This window comes from Salvia splendens, chromosome 8 (assembly GCF_004379255.2).
Source record: "Salvia splendens isolate huo1 chromosome 8, SspV2, whole genome shotgun sequence".
In the NCBI taxonomy this organism is placed as follows: Eukaryota; Viridiplantae; Streptophyta; class Magnoliopsida; order Lamiales; family Lamiaceae; genus Salvia; species Salvia splendens.
The window spans coordinates 9,106,285-9,122,087 of NC_056039.1; the positions used below are offsets into that span (position 1 = coordinate 9,106,285).

Genomic DNA, 15,803 nt, shown 5'->3' on the forward strand with positions numbered 1-15,803 from the left:
TAACTTGGAATCCCATGAATACCAAAACAATAACCACAAATCCAACTACCAAAAACGCTCATGACAACCGACGATCAAGAAGAAGCTTAAGAAAACAGACCAATTATAGAAACAACCTAGCTCTTAAGTAACCCTAAAATCAGCACATGGAATTGATCTCACGATCAGCTCCAAAAACCAGCACATGGAATGCTTTCATTGTATTCGATTCTTCATGGTTTCACAATTCCTGACCAAACTATAATGTCACACCAATTTTCAAGCATTTGCCCTAGGTGATAAGGGAACTGTAGGCCCGATCCTCTAACCCACTCCTCCTAGACATCAAAACACCTGTTTATTCTCAGTCTCCTAATTGGGCTAGAATTTTTAAAAGTTACCTTACTGCAGATATTCCATATATATCATGCGACAATGCACATATCTATATATTTTTTCTATATAGCATGATCAAACCAAGAAAGTAAGTATGTCATCAGATATACAAGCAAGTAAATATATAGGTTATATTCTTCACAATAAAAGCATCAAAAGTTGTTTATAAATCTACAATAGTACTCCTATAAAAATATATGCTTCATAATCTTCTATTCTTACATATAAAAAATACATCATACATTCTTAGCTACTGTTATTTGAATAATCTATCCATAGAGTGATAAACCATACTTGAAGTTTAACTTAACATCTCTAACTCGAAGCATCCATCAATTTGCGCTTCCATCATCCATGCATCTACAATTTCTCAAACTGCGTGCTCATTGCGAATTTCATAATAAAAGAGAGGGCTTTTTGTAGTAATAATTATAATCCTCAAGGGCCTGTGCATAATTATCCCATAAGAGAGAAGACCTTTTCCAAATGTCTTGACATAGACATAGACATAGACATAGGCATAGTATAATATAACTACCCCAATTCAGATGCTGTATGCCTCTATCCCAATTATATAACTCATTCAACAGTCTCTCTCTCCTCACTTTAAACCTCCTCTCCTTTCATTTGACGAATTTACAAGGTACACTCGCAGATTCTAACCAAAACAATCACTTTCTTCTCTTTTTACTCACTCTTCTTGTTTGTATCAACTACTTGCTTGACTATTTTGTTTATTTTTCGCCTTTATTTTCTGATTCTGGTTTCTATACGTATCTATTTTTGAATCTCGACCATTTAACTTCATCAATTTCAATTTTTGTTTTATATTGACTGCATTAAGGAGTTTTTGCTGGATGATGAAGCAAATCGCTTTGGTTTTTGTTATTTTTGTGTTTCAGATTTAAGCTACTCCATAGTTTTTTTGGCTAGCGTATTATGATCATGGTATTTATTATTTTTAACGGTTGTTTGGATTGGTATGTGATGGATCTTAAAGTTTGATCTTCGGAAGCTGCTGATTCCGATTGATTTCATACCATAAATGTATAACCAGTAAAATCTGTTCATTGTTTTGATTTTGTGGATTTTAAATGGTATGTGATGGATCTTATAGTTTTTCTATGCAAGCAATTTCTCTTTCCAATGAATGACTTATTGAAATGCAGGCGTTCTGTTTTGAAGAGGGAATTTAAGTCATCAAATCTCATGGATCCATGGTTCAGTGATTCCAATATAGCAAATGAGTTTAAGTTTGATGGTGGAAGTTTTCTCCCCAGTTATGATCAGTCTCAAAACACTAGAAATGGGACGAAACATGATTATTTGGATCTTGATCTCCTGGATATCCCTTTACTTCCTATAAGCCCGGGCCCTGATAATTTTGGTCTATCTTCGAATGTGAGCTATGAAACCGACTCTCCGGATGATATAGACTCAGATCCAATGCTTAAGTTTCTCAATCAGATTCTAGTTGAAGAGGATATGGAAGAGAAGCCTAGCATGTTTCATGACCCCCTTGCCCTACGTGCTACTGAGAAATCCTTGTACGAAGTCATTGGACAGGAATACCCGCCTTCACCGTCTTATCCAGGAAGTTCTGATAGTCCTGATAGCTTTTACGGGAATTCTAGCGAGTACACAAGCAGCAGCAATGCTGGTAGTAATTCTATTGATCCTCAATGGACTGTTGATCCGGGTGAAAATACTTCATCTATAGAACAGAGTCATCGACAGGATCTTTTGTTTGGTTCATTTTTACCGGTCAGTTCACAATCATCATTACATGCTGTCAACAGCTCCTATGGTAATGGGAATGCACAGACGAACTCCTTTGGCAATGCAAGCCTGCTTCAGAATTTCTTTGGTGACAGTGAATCTGTCTTGCAGTTCAAGAGAGGGATGGAAGAGGCTAGTAAGTTCCTTCCTACCAGTAATTCATTGATCATTGATTTGGACAAATATGAATTACCTAAAAAATCAGAAGATATAAGTCCAGCTGTTGTGATCAAAACAGAAACAGAAGAGCCTCATTATTCTTCTGATAGCCTTAAGGGAAGGAAGCATCGGCATCCAGATGATGGTAATTTGGAAGACATGGAAAGAAGCAGTAAGCAACTTGCAACATATGTTGAAGAGGTTGAACTATCTGAAATGTTTGATAGAGTTCTTCTCTGCACTAATGTCAAGGGTTGCAATGATATTACTGAACCGGAAAACCCGGCTCCACTGCCAGTAATGCTGCCTAAAGAGTCTGATGGCAGAAAAGCTCGTACGCAGAAAAATGAGAAGCAGGATTCTGTGGACCTCAGAATCCTTTTGATTAGTTGTGCTCAATCTGTTGCTGCTGATGATCGTAGAACAGCATATGAACAATTAAAGCAGATCATGCAACATTCTTCTCCGATCGGAGATGTGTACCAGAGGTTGGCTCATGTGTTTGCTAGTGGTCTTCAGGCACGGCTGGGTGGTACTGGAACTGAACTTTATGCATCCCTTAATCACAGGAAAATTACGGCTGCAGAGAAGTTGAAAGCCTACCAGGTGTATCTTTCATCATGTCCATTCAAGAAGATGTCGATAGCTTATGCAAATATGATGATTTGTTCATTGGCATCAGAAGCAACTACACTGCATATTATTGATTTTGGCATCCTTTATGGCTTCCAGTGGCCTATCCTCATTCAACATCTTTCAGACAGAGCTAGTGGTACTTTCAAGCTGCGCATCACTGGAATTGAGCTTCCACAACCAGGTTTTAGACCAGCCGAACTTCTAGAGGAGACAGGCTCCCGCTTAGCAAGATATTGTGAACGTTTTGGAGTGCCATTTGAATACCAAGCCATTGCAACACAAAACTGGGAGGCTATTAAAATCGAGGACCTGAAGATTACAAGTGGTGAGGTTATTGCTGTGAACTCTCTTTTCCGGTTTGGGAGATTGCTGGATGAGACTGTTATGACAGACAGTCCAAGGGATGCTGTTCTGAACTTAGTTAGGAAAATAAAGCCACACATCTTCGTAAATTCTGTCACAAATGGATCTTATAATGCTCCCTTCTTCGCGACTCGATTCAGAGAGGCCCTATTCAATTATTCTGCATTGTTTGATATGTTTGATGCTACCTTGCCTCGTGATAATCCTCATAGGAGGGATTTTGAACAAGATTTCTGTGGCCGTGAGATAATCAATGTTGTTGCATGTGAGGGAGCAGAGAGGGTTGAGAGACCTGAGACTTACAAGCAATGGCAAGTTCGCCACAAACGGGCTGGGTTCAAACCGCTACCCTTGGATCATGGGATTTTGAAAAAAGTTAGGCACAAGTGCTCTGGATATCACAAAGATTTTCTTTTTGATGAAGACGGATGTTGGATATTGCAGGGCTGGAAAGGCAGGATTCTTTGTGCTAGCTCGTGTTGGGTCCCTGCATAAAGTCTGATGCATGTTCACTCTACATTAAAGGAAAGATATCAAAGAATCTGAGGTAATTTTCTTTCATCATCTTAATTCAGGAACTCTAAGGGAAAGTGTGAAAGACAAGCATCATCTACCCTATATTTGGCTCCCAACCCTCTTCATCTAAAAATTGATTTCCGTTTTGCATTGTGTATAGATGATGAATTAGAAGAGTGAGTTTGGTGCTTCTTGTCATTGAAGCATGCTACTTGTGTGCACTGACGATGATATCTGCACTTGAAGTATTAGCACTGTACCAGAATGAAAAGAAGGAACTTGCAGCTGTGGAGACTGGAGATGTCACTTTACAAGGTACTTGGAACTCTCTTACACCTCCGATTTGGGTCATCATGTGTACAAATATCAGTGGTGAAGAGGGGCTTACGACACAATTGAAGATCTTAGGCCGGATTTTGATATGGCTAGCATATGCTTCATTAGTTGTCTTGTTTTTTTCTCTGGTGTTATGTGTTGTAGGGTTAGTGATTTCTCATGATTGCACACACGCATAGATTTGATCCTAAACTCGATTTTGTACAAGTGATTTTTCTGAATTTAGATTGATAATTTCTACCCTCGTTGTTTGGAATTGGCTCAATTATATAGGTACTTAAGTAATGAGCTATGGGGTGAAAGAGGCTACAGGTACTTAAGTAATGAGTTTCCGCTCACATGTGAAAAAATTATAAATCTCGTGATTATACTAGCTTTAATTACACATACATAAATACATGCATAGATTAAGACAATATTTCACATTCATTAAATATTATTTTAATATCCATAATTAATATTTCATGTTCATCTTTATTAAAATAAACATAATAAATATGAAAGAATAAAATTTTGGATCCTCTCTAACTATTTTACACCATATTCAAACATAATTATGAATTATCGTATTAAATAGTACTAATTATCCTCTAACTATTAAAGAATGTTAGTGTTTAAATTACACACTAACCCTTTACACTTATAGATCATTAATTTCATACTATTAAACTAAATAAATGATCTGTGATTATTCATTTATTTATATAATAAACAATCTTTTATTTGATTTTAAATAATAATTAGCTAACATAAAAAATTGAAATAACTTTTTCAATCTATTATTTTGATAAATTTTATAGTATTTCATATTATTTTATTTAATTTCCTACTAATATCATTATTATTACTTGTAAAAGTCGATCCACTTATCTGAAGTAGTACTTTTTAGTACAATTTTTTATTGCAATCGTTTTTACAATTTACAAACGAGTATGTGGAGAAAAAGAAGAAATAAAATACAGAGAATAAAGTAAGAATCAATAATTCTTTGAGAGTTTGAGAAATTGATAACTACAAGAGAGATAAACTATCGGAAATAATATTTTAATCTTCATTAAAGTAATGATTACACGTACATCTATAATATACGAGGATACAAAGAGATATCCTATAATATAAAAATAAATTATATGAAATCAAATATTATAAAATCATAGTAACAACTATGAAAATACTACTATATCATAAAGATAATATTAAATACTACTAATTTTATGCATGCATAAAATTAATAAACACGTATATTCCTAAATTTGAACTATATTGCTCAAAGATGGAGCAAATTATTGGCTTTCGATAATGCTAAATACACCACAACTGTGTAAAGTTGGAGTATTTTATCGTTTAACGTGCTTCCGATTCTTATAAAATCATTTGAAAATAGCAACCACTAAAAGAAATACTCCCTCCGTCCCATAATGATTGTCTTATTTTTTTATTTCCATCTGTCCCATAAAATTTATCTCATTTCACTTTTTACCATTTTTTGTAGTGGACCTCATATTTCACTAACTCATTCATACTCACATTTTATTATAAAATTAATAGTATATAAAAGTAGAACTCACATTCCACTAAATTTTTCAACTCACTTTTCGTTAAATTTCTTAAAACTCGTGTCCGGTCAAAGTGAAACAATTTTTGTGGGACGGAGGGAATAAAGTGGTTATTGTCGACTTGTTGTCCACTCACAACCTAGTGGGTGCGCTAAAGGCATTATTAGTGTATATGATACTCGTATCAAAATTCTTTCAACAAAACTTAAAGTGGGGTTAAATGTTAATGATGATTTTTTGTTTAGCCGGAGCAGAATTATACTTGTATCCTTCCATAAACTCCAAATCATACCATAATTAATTAGTACAATTTTAATACTTCAAATCGCGATTTCGAACCTATTTTTAGAGGTTTATCGCCCCTCTTGATAGATTTCAACCTCTCCGCAAGCTGTGTGCTTTCGTGCTCCGTGTTTGTGTTCGGTGATTACTGTGTGGCATTGACAAATACAGATTTTATGGTGGACCATCAATTTCATTATATTTCTGTATACAGTATACATTAAAAAATTATGTTATATGAGTGTAATAAACCTTACACTTAATTATTTTGACTATCACTCCCACTTATTGTTTGAGCCCATAAATGTGATGTCCCTGGTTGTAGAGCTAACAATTTTTGACACGACACGATAACACGACACGAACCGGCACGAAATTAATGGGTTTGGGTAAGAGCTTATTGGGTTCATGTCCTTATCGGGTCGACCCGTTAAGGACACGAAAATTTCGTGTCGTGTTCGTGTCGGGTTCGTGTTATCCGTTAATAATGCGTGTTCGTGTCGTATTCGTGCCGGGTTCGTGTTATCCGTTAACAAATAATATTTTAATATTATTAATTCTTATTATTTTTCAATATTTATTAAATTGACTCTCATAGTCTCATATGGTCATATCTCATTTAAATCATTTAAATATTTAATCACTTTCCAATACGTGTTGTTATCGTGTGGTGTTGACCCGAAGTGGTTTGTGTCGTTAATGGGTTCGTGTCGTGTTCGTGTCTGAGGGTAGCGGGGTTCGTGTTCGTGTTTGGGGTTTTCTTAACAGGTCGTGTTCGTGTTTGTTGTTATCGTGTTCGTGTCGTTATCGTGTCGACACGATAACGACCCGACACGCACGATTTGCCACCCCTACCTGGTTGTGTTGCCAGACAAACTCACATTTAATCACATGCCACCTTTTAATTTTTATTTACACCAACTCATCTCTCTCATATACCTACACAGGAGGTGCGTGCAATAATCAACTCATCTTCTTAACATTTTTTATTTTATGATAGTGCGATCAGATCTATAGAAGCATATCTTGTAGAATTATTTCCAGCAAGTTCCATCAGATGCCTAGTTAATTTTCTATTGGATTATCTCAGAACATATAACTACAGTTGATGTCGTATTCTATATCTTAGACAGATATATTATGGGCTCCATATATTATTTTAAACATAAATTGACAGAACATATTGTTAGAAACTTCAGTGACATTATATTTTAAGGAGTATCTTCTTATCTATTTGGTTCAACTTATGGGAATAATGTGACAAACCTAGCTATTAGGATACCTGGTCATGTACACTCTACAGGGTAAGTCTACAAAATTCTGGATATATGGATATCATAAAACTTCCAAAGTATATGTATAGTGATTTTACAAAAAAGAAAAAAGTACATTAATATTGGTTCAAGGCCAGATCACATACAAATTAATTAGCTAGGTCATTCATTCCAAGAATATTGACTCAAAATACCAACTCAATTAATTATCAGTTTATGTTTTGACTGTACTACACCCATCACCTAAATCATATCTCTATTATTGCCAAATAATGCTTCTTTTTGTTTTATGAAAATATGATGGTTCTCATAATTCAACCTATCAAACATGGCGGCTAAGTCTTCACATATGTTGGAAATATGAGATATTATCATAACATTTTTTAAGTTGACTCAAATTAATTTTTATATTTGTAAACTACTTATGATATAGGAGTATTGATTTTCTTGCCAGGACTATATTAGTTAAAACAACAATGATAACAAAAATTATTGTGAGGGTTGACATAGATTTAGTCGTTCGATCATAAAAGTTTATGATGGATACAATTTCAAAGGCATTGACAAGATGTAAGATCAAAATATCCACAAAATCATTATACCTACTAAATCATTATCCCAAAAATTCACACAGTTTTTTGGGGTATCTTACTTACTGTTATTCTCTCTATGGAGTATTCTTTTTCTTCCCCAAATAGAAGTAATGAGAAATTGCTTAGTGTTGAATAAAATCACAAATAATCCTTTGAGATTCCTTTTATAGAATATGAGTTGCTATGTAAAAACAATATTAGTAAATTTTTATGTAAATTGAGATGTTTAATGAAAGGAAACAAAATTCATTAGAGCATCTCCAATGGCGGACGTCCGGTCGGACATCCGCGACGGGCGACCGGGACGTCCGCCATTGTAACGAAGGCACTCGGATACGGATGTCCCGTATGGACGTCGCATGTCCTCGGACGTCCGGGCGACGGGCGGGCGGACGTCCGCCATTGTGGCATGGGTCGGACGTCCGGTATTTATTGTGATTAAATAATTGTGATTTTTTTAATTGCGGGAAGTCCTAGTGGGAAGGGCGGATTGTGCAGGGGAAATCCTAGTGACGTGGCAGGAGGTATTTTTGGGAAGTCCTAGTGGATGTCCGAGTGGGACATCCGTGCATTGGAGATGCTCTTACTCCTTGTTTAACGAATATGATATTTCTTATTGGTTTGAGTAGGGAGCCAAAGACATCATTGAAAATAAAAAAAACGCTTGTTGAGCTCCTAATTACAACATTTCACTATCAATACAATTTACTAATAATGTCCACATTTCAACCAACCATAAGACATACACTTATCATCTAACTCAAAGTGATATCTTTTTCTTTCTGAATATATCACTCTCTAATTGACGCATTGTTGATTTTGAGATACAAACTTGCCGGGCGAAAATTACACGGAAAAAATAAGAAGGAAATTACACGGAAACAACTGAAAAATTACACGGAAAAACTTGTGGAAAACGGTAAGCCAAGTCGATGAGTCATCTTTCCGCAAGAGGAGATACGCCCTGGTAGTGCTCTCAGTTTGGCGTGTCGTCCCCAAAGGTAAAACGGCTTCGTCTCTGAAGTAGCAGCACCGCTAGCAGCAGAGCTCCGGCGAACGGGAGTAAGGCGGAGCCAGAGCTTCGACGGGAAGATTATGCAGAGAGGGAGAGAGCGTGTATGCAAGAATGCTGGAGTTTGTTATGTGTATAATGCAATGGATGCATGCCTATTTATAGGCCAAGTCCACCTGCATGGGTTGCTGGAGTCAATAGACATAATGTCTGTCATCAAGGCCATTTACTGTAACCGTCGGGGGTTATTGACTGGTGCACTATCTGTTGGGAGCTGAAGAGACACGATGCATCTGGACACACTACACGACGAGATACACCATGGACCGTCGGGGTCCATCGGGGATAGCGTGGAGTTTGAGGTGGTCTAAAAAGAACAAGCGGGGCTTGAACCACGCTCAACGACCAGCTCCAAAGACCAATTGCCAAAATCCAAGGCACAAGGCGCCCAGTGCACGGGTCATGGTGCGCGGCTAGCGGCTCACGCGCGTGCGCGCGTGTGGGCTCTGTCACCCATCTTATTCCACGTTAATTATTACACATAATAATTCATCTTATTAAATACTTCATTAAAGAAGTTTATCATCCCCGGTGTGGGATAATTAACACTCAGTTAATTAATCACTTAGTTTTTCTCATAGCTCATTTCTAGCTTTATTGTGACCAACTTTAATATATTATTTCTCACTCATCGGAAATCGGATTTGAGAAAATGAATACACTACGGTCATCTACTCGGAACGTAGATCGACGCTATTGCATTTAATTTCACAAAATTAAATGTCTTGTAACATTTATTATTAGTCAAAGTTATTTGACCAAGCATGATTCCAACAATCCCCACATGAGTGGAAATTGCCAAACTTGTACAAAGAAAACCTATCAGATTCGAATAAAAATTTAAACCCTTTATTCACTAGTATTGATTCCGACACTAGGTTCTTACGGATGTCCGGGACGTGTAGCACATCCTTCAAAGAGATGGTGACGTCGGACGTCATCATGAGAATCACGTCCCCAATGCCGAGGACTTGAGACGAGGCTTAATTCCCCATATTGATTTTCCTCCCTTCAACAGCGATGTAGGAGGCGAACTTGCTCTTATCGGCACAGACGTGGATAGTAGCTCCAGTATTGATATACCAACCACCTTTGTTATCAACAAGGTTGACTTCTTCCGTGACCACAACAACAAGGTCACTTTCATCCCAGTCCTAAGTCCTTGAACTCTTTTTCAACAACGTGGGCAACCGGCTTCTTCTTCGGCTTGCGGCAGTCTTTGGAGAAGTGGTCAGGTTTGCCACAGTTGTAGCAGTTGCCTTCAACCTTCCTCGCAGGCTGCTTCCCCTTGCCCTTGTCCTTTGCAGTTGGACGGGAGCGTTTGTTGGAGGGACTGCCCCACTCTAACAGATTGGCCTTTGCAACAGGTGGCCATGGCCATTAGCCAAATCATCACGTTTGCGCACGTCTGACTCGATGCGCAGCTTCACGATCAAGTCTTCAAGATTCATCTCCTTTCGCTTGTGCTTAAGGTAGCTCTTGAAGTCCTTCCAGCCGGGTGGAAGTTTTTCAATGATCGTGCCCGCTGTGAAAGCTTCAGGCAAGGTCATTCCCTCGCCGGCGAGGTCGTGGATGATCAGCTGGAACTCTTGCACTTGGTCCATGATTGGTCGGGAGTCGACCATTTTGTAGTCCTAGTACTTGGCTATTACAAATTTCTTAGTGCCCGCATCATCACTACGATACTTCTTATCTAGCATTTCTCACACTTATTTTGATGTGGGAATAGTGGAATACACGTTGTAGAGACTATCATCTAAAGCACTTAAAATAAAGTTTTTACAAAGATAGTCTCATTTGCGCCAAACGTCATACTCGATATACATCTCAACACGTGCCCCGTCCTCACTTGGCGGGGTTGGCTCGTTCTCCTTGAGGAAGTTCACGACGCCCAACGTTGTTAGGTAGAACAACATTTTCTGTTGTCATCTCTTGAAATCTGTTCCTGTGAACTTCAGTGGCTTCTCGGCGGGTGGCATCATCCTTGGTGCCATTGGTGCCGAGTTTGTACCATGAAAGGGACCAAGTCCGTTGCCCCCGTAGGAGCTAACAATTGGTTGGGGTACAGTACCCCCCATATTTGCGTGGAGCGTAGCACTCATGTTGACCCCGAAGGATCCAACACCCGTGTCGTGCCCGATGGCCCCAACACTCGACCCAATGAAGGATCCAATAGAACCACTAAAAGTGGAACCGACCGATCCACTCGAGGTGAATCCGGAAACCATCCCAAAGGGGTTGTCAAACACCCAATGGGTTGTTGAGGAAGAAGTTGAAAAGCTAGGAGTCGGAATCATTGTCATGTTCGACGACGTGTTGACGGGTGGAACGGGGAACACAATGGATGGAACGGTGGCAGCGGCGGTAGACGGGTCAGTCGACATCTCCAAGCAAATGTGTTGATTAAGTTCAGTTGGTGTGTGTAAACTTCTTTAGTGGCAAGAATATCTCGTCTTGCGAGTGTTGATTTTGAGATACAAACTTGCCGGGCGAAAATTACACAGAAACAACTGAAAAATTACACGAAAAACTTGTGGACAACGATAAGCCAAGTCGATGAGTCCTCTTTCCGCAAGATGAGATATGCCCTAGTAGTTCTCTCGGTTTGGCGTGTCGTCCCCAAAGATAAAACGGCTTCGTCTCTGAAGAAGCAGCACCGCTAGCAGCAGAGCTTCGACGGGAAGATTATGCAGAGAGGGAGAGAACGTGTATGCAAGAATGCTTGAGTTTGTTGTGTGTAGAATGCAATGGATGCATGCCTATTTATAGGCCAAGTCCACCCGCAGGGTTTGCTGGAGTCAATAGACATAATGTCTGTCATCAAGGCCGTTGACCGTAACCGCCGGGGGTTACTGACTGGTGCACTAGCCGTTGGGAGTTGAAGAGACACGATGCATCTGGACACACTACACGACGGGATACACCATGGACTGTCGGGGACCTTTTGTCTCCTGTTATGCGTCGGAGTCCAGCGAGGACCTTTTGGCTCCCGTTATGCGTCGGGATCCGTCGGGAACATGACGTGGACCAGGACCACCATGAGTCGGGGTCCGTCGGGAACATGATGTGGACCAGGACCACCAACGCACAACCCTAAACCCCTAAAGACCACACAAAGACCAAGATCTAAGACCACACAAAGACCAGGGAACAAGGAACAAGGCACAAGGCGCACGACGCCTGGTGCACGGGTCACGGTGCGCGGCGCGCGCGCATGCGCGCGTGTGGGCTCTGTCACCCATCTTATTCCACGATAATTATTACACATAATAATTCATCTTATTAAATACTTCATCAAAGAAGTTTATCAACCCCGATGTGGGATAATTAACACTCAGTTAATTAATCTCTTAGTTTTTCTCATAGCTGATTTCTAGCTTTATTGTGACCAACTTTAATATATTATTGCTCACTCATCGGGAATCGGATTTGAGAAAATGAATAAACTATGGTCATCTACTCGGAACGTAGATCGACGCTATTGCATTTAATTTTACAAAATTAAATGTCTTGTAACATTTATTATTAATCAAAGTCATTTGATCAAACATCATTCCAACACGCATTCACTAAAATACAAATATCATCATCTTTATATTACTCTCGCTACTAGTTTCTCTATTAGTTCGCATTGTAGTATAGTACTTCACTGAAAGTGAAATAGTAGTATTTGAATGGACGGGCACAAATGTTGAAATCAAGAATCTAGATCAGAAATTAAATTGGCCGTTGCACCCGCGCAAGGGACATACAAAGGCCAACATCTACTTTTCACCATAATCTCAGATTTGTTACGTCCAATCATAAAGTTTAATATAAAATTCCAATAACTTATAACGCCACTATCCATTAAAAAGAATAAATTCTGATATAGTTTATAATATAGCATAGTAAAGTTAATCTGTGTTGATTCGATTCAAAAAAATTTTTCAGTTCTTGTCGACAGAGGCACGATCATCTGCAATATTGAATCCCAAACCTCACCTGCAACTGCAACTCCACGACACCATTGTGAGTTTCAATACATTTTTTTTTTATTTTATAATCCCAACACAACTAGCTTAAATTAGAATCACACTCCAACGTCAGATCCAAGTAAATTTGTTTTACAAAACGCAATCGCTAAAGTCTCGTTGGGGAAAATGGGGACTATTTCACGGTGTGATTCAAGGAATGAGTTCCAATTAGCGGCGGCGCATCACAGCAGCGGCGAAGGTTCTGTGCCGGGCGATTACTTCGGCAACGTCTTCGACTACATAAAGCGGATGCTGATGGAGGAAGACGACTTGGACCACCGCCCCTGCATGTTCCAGGACTGCTCCGCTCTCCAAGCCGCCGAGAAATACTTCCACGACGCCCTCAGCGACACCGGATCCGCTAATTTCCCTCCCTCCTCCGATCCTTCCACCATCTCCTGCGATCTCGATTGGCTCACCGAGACCCGCGCCGTCGTCGTCGATTCCAATCCGCCTCATCACGATTCCACAAACTTCCACCTATTTCTACAAAATTCTCCCGATCACGCCGTCGCGGGAGTCAGGAAACCCCGCGCCCGCGGCGACGACAATGAGGAGGAGCGGCGCAGCAAGCAATCAGCAGGGTATGCCGAGGAATCGGTGCAATTGGATAAGTACGACAAAAGCTTGCTCTGCCCAAAGCTGAATCCCCATTTCTACGACGACTCTCCCCCTTGCCTCGACGACGAGACCTCAGACGATAGCGAAGAAGAAAGCAAAAAGCAGTACAGAAAAACGAAAGTGGTGAAACGCGGCAGACCAAAAGGCAGCAAGAAAAACCGGAAAATAAGCCAAGTGGTGGACCTCCGCACCCTCCTCACCCGCTGCGCCGAAGCCGTCTCCACCTACAACACCGCCGCCGCGCAAAATCTCCTGAACCAAATCCGACAACACTCCTCCCCCTACGGCGATCCCAACGAGAGACTCGCGCACTGCTTCGCCAACGCCTTAGAAGCCAGAATGACCGGCACCGGCGCCGCCCTGTACACCTCCGCCGCCGCGAAATCCATCCCCGCGGCTCAGCTCCTCAAGTCGTACCAATCCTACGTCACGGCCTGCCCTTTTAAAAGAATGTCCAACATATTCGCTAACAAATCAATAGCAAAAATCTCCCGCGAAGCAACCAAGCTCCACATCATAGATTTCGGGATCTTATACGGCTTCCAATGGCCCTGCATCATCCACGGCCTATCTCTAAAGCCGGGAGGGCCTCCGCGGCTGAAGATCACCGGGATCGACTACCCTCAACCCGGGTTCAAGCCAGGGGAGAGAGTGGAGCAGACAGGGCGGCGCCTGGTGGAATGCTGCAAGAGATTCAACGTCCCCTTCGAGTACAAGGCCATCGCCAAGCGATGGGACGAGGTGGAATTGGAGGAGTTGGAGATCCATAGCGAGGAAATGGTGGTGGTCAACTGCTTATACAGGCTGAGGCACACCGCGGATGATAGCTCGTCCTCGTCCTCGCGGACGAGGACGGGGAGCCAGCGGGATGCGGTGCTGAGACTGATAAAGAGGATAAATCCGGTGCTTTTCGTGCACGGGGTGGCGAATGGGAGCTACAGCGCGTCGTTCTTCACGACGAGGTTTAAGGAGGCGCTGTTCCACTACTCGTCGGTGTTCGACATGATGGAGGCGACGCTGCCGAGGGAGGATCCGGATAGGCTGATGTACGAGAGGGAGGTGTATGGAAGGGAAGTGATGAATGTGATCGCGTGCGAGGGGGCGGAGAGGGTGGAGAGGCCGGATACTTACAAGCAGTGGCAGATGAGGAATCAGAGGGCCGGGTTTGGGGTGGTGGCGTTGAATAGGGAGATTGTGGAGGAGGTGAGGGCGAAGGTCAGGTGGGGTTACCATAGTGATTTCCTGTTGGAGGAAGATGGTGGATGGCTGCTGCAAGGATGGAAGGGGAGAGTTATGTACGCGCTTTCTTGTTGGAAACCATTGCCTCCTTTCCCCAATCCCAAATCTATGTGAAATCTCATATGTTCTCTACACTTAATTTTAGGGCTGCAAACTCTTCCCTACACTTAATGATGCCATGCCAGCAACTACAATCTTGTTTCATCAAATATAAGGTGCAAATTAGACAGGTGGATCCGAATTCTGTCGGACCCAGTTTTGTCTGGGATGGTTTGGGATAAAAAAACATCTACTAGGTCAATTTATGTCTCTGCTTTTTTAGGCGAAAATATTCGGCCTCTAATAAAGAAGACTAATTTTCACCGACTCTAACACATCAGAGTTAGAGCATCTCCAATAGCGGCGAGCGCACCGGCTAGCCGATTCTTGGCGCTCGCCGGTCCGCTCGCCGAACCATTGCAGCCGGCGAGCGCCAAATCGGCGAGAAAAACGGCGAGCGCACGCCGATCTCCTGGCCGCCATTGTAGGCTCCAGATCGGAGAGCGGGATTTTTTTTTAAATTTTCGAAACACTATATATACGCGATTTGCACGTCATTTTCATTTGCACCACTTGTTTTAACGAGTTTTCTCTCTATCTTAATTTATGTACAAGATCAACAACGCGAAATGAGTAACGCGGGTGGTAGTAGTGGTGGTAGTGGTGGGGATGCTGAGGAGTTCGAACGACGTTTGAACGAACAGTTGGAGGCCTATACGTCCCGAGAGATCGACCGGCTGAAACAACGGGCCTTGCAGCCGGCGGTACCTCAACCTCGACCCGTTGTCCATCGCCGAGCAGTGATTGATCGGGATCACGTAGCTGCACATCAGCGGCTATTTGACGACTACTTCGCACCGGAGCCACGGTTTAACGCCAACATTTTCAGGCGGCGTTTTAGGATGAGCATGGCCCTGTTTATGCGTATTGTTGACGCTTTGGAGCGT

General features: G+C 41.3%; 2 protein-coding genes across 3 annotated transcripts; both read left to right on the top strand.

Moving 5' to 3' along the window:
- The first annotated feature begins 926 nt into the window (after window positions 1–926).
- LOC121745625 (scarecrow-like protein 14) lies at window positions 927–4,408 on the top strand. 2 transcript variants are annotated; one of them, XM_042139607.1, is made up of 3 exons: window positions 927–1,018; window positions 1,545–3,859; window positions 3,989–4,408. In XM_042139607.1, exon 2 carries the CDS (start codon window positions 1,585–1,587, stop codon window positions 3,805–3,807), a length of 2,223 nt encoding a protein of 740 aa, XP_041995541.1. In that variant the 5' UTR covers window positions 927–1,018; window positions 1,545–1,584; the 3' UTR covers window positions 3,808–3,859; window positions 3,989–4,408. The 2 variants fall into 2 exon arrangements, with proteins under 2 accessions (XP_041995541.1, XP_041995540.1); XM_042139606.1 differs by lacking the exon at window positions 927–1,018 and having other exon boundaries at window positions 1,030–3,859.
- An 8,404-nt stretch (window positions 4,409–12,812) lies between these two features.
- LOC121743004 (scarecrow-like protein 33) lies at window positions 12,813–15,179 on the top strand. The gene is made up of 2 exons (XM_042136172.1): window positions 12,813–12,952; window positions 13,031–15,179. The coding sequence occupies exon 2, from the start codon at window positions 13,084–13,086 to the stop codon at window positions 14,929–14,931; it is 1,848 nt and encodes a 615-aa protein (XP_041992106.1). The 5' UTR covers window positions 12,813–12,952; window positions 13,031–13,083; the 3' UTR covers window positions 14,932–15,179.
- Window positions 15,180–15,803: the final 624 nt, after the last annotated feature.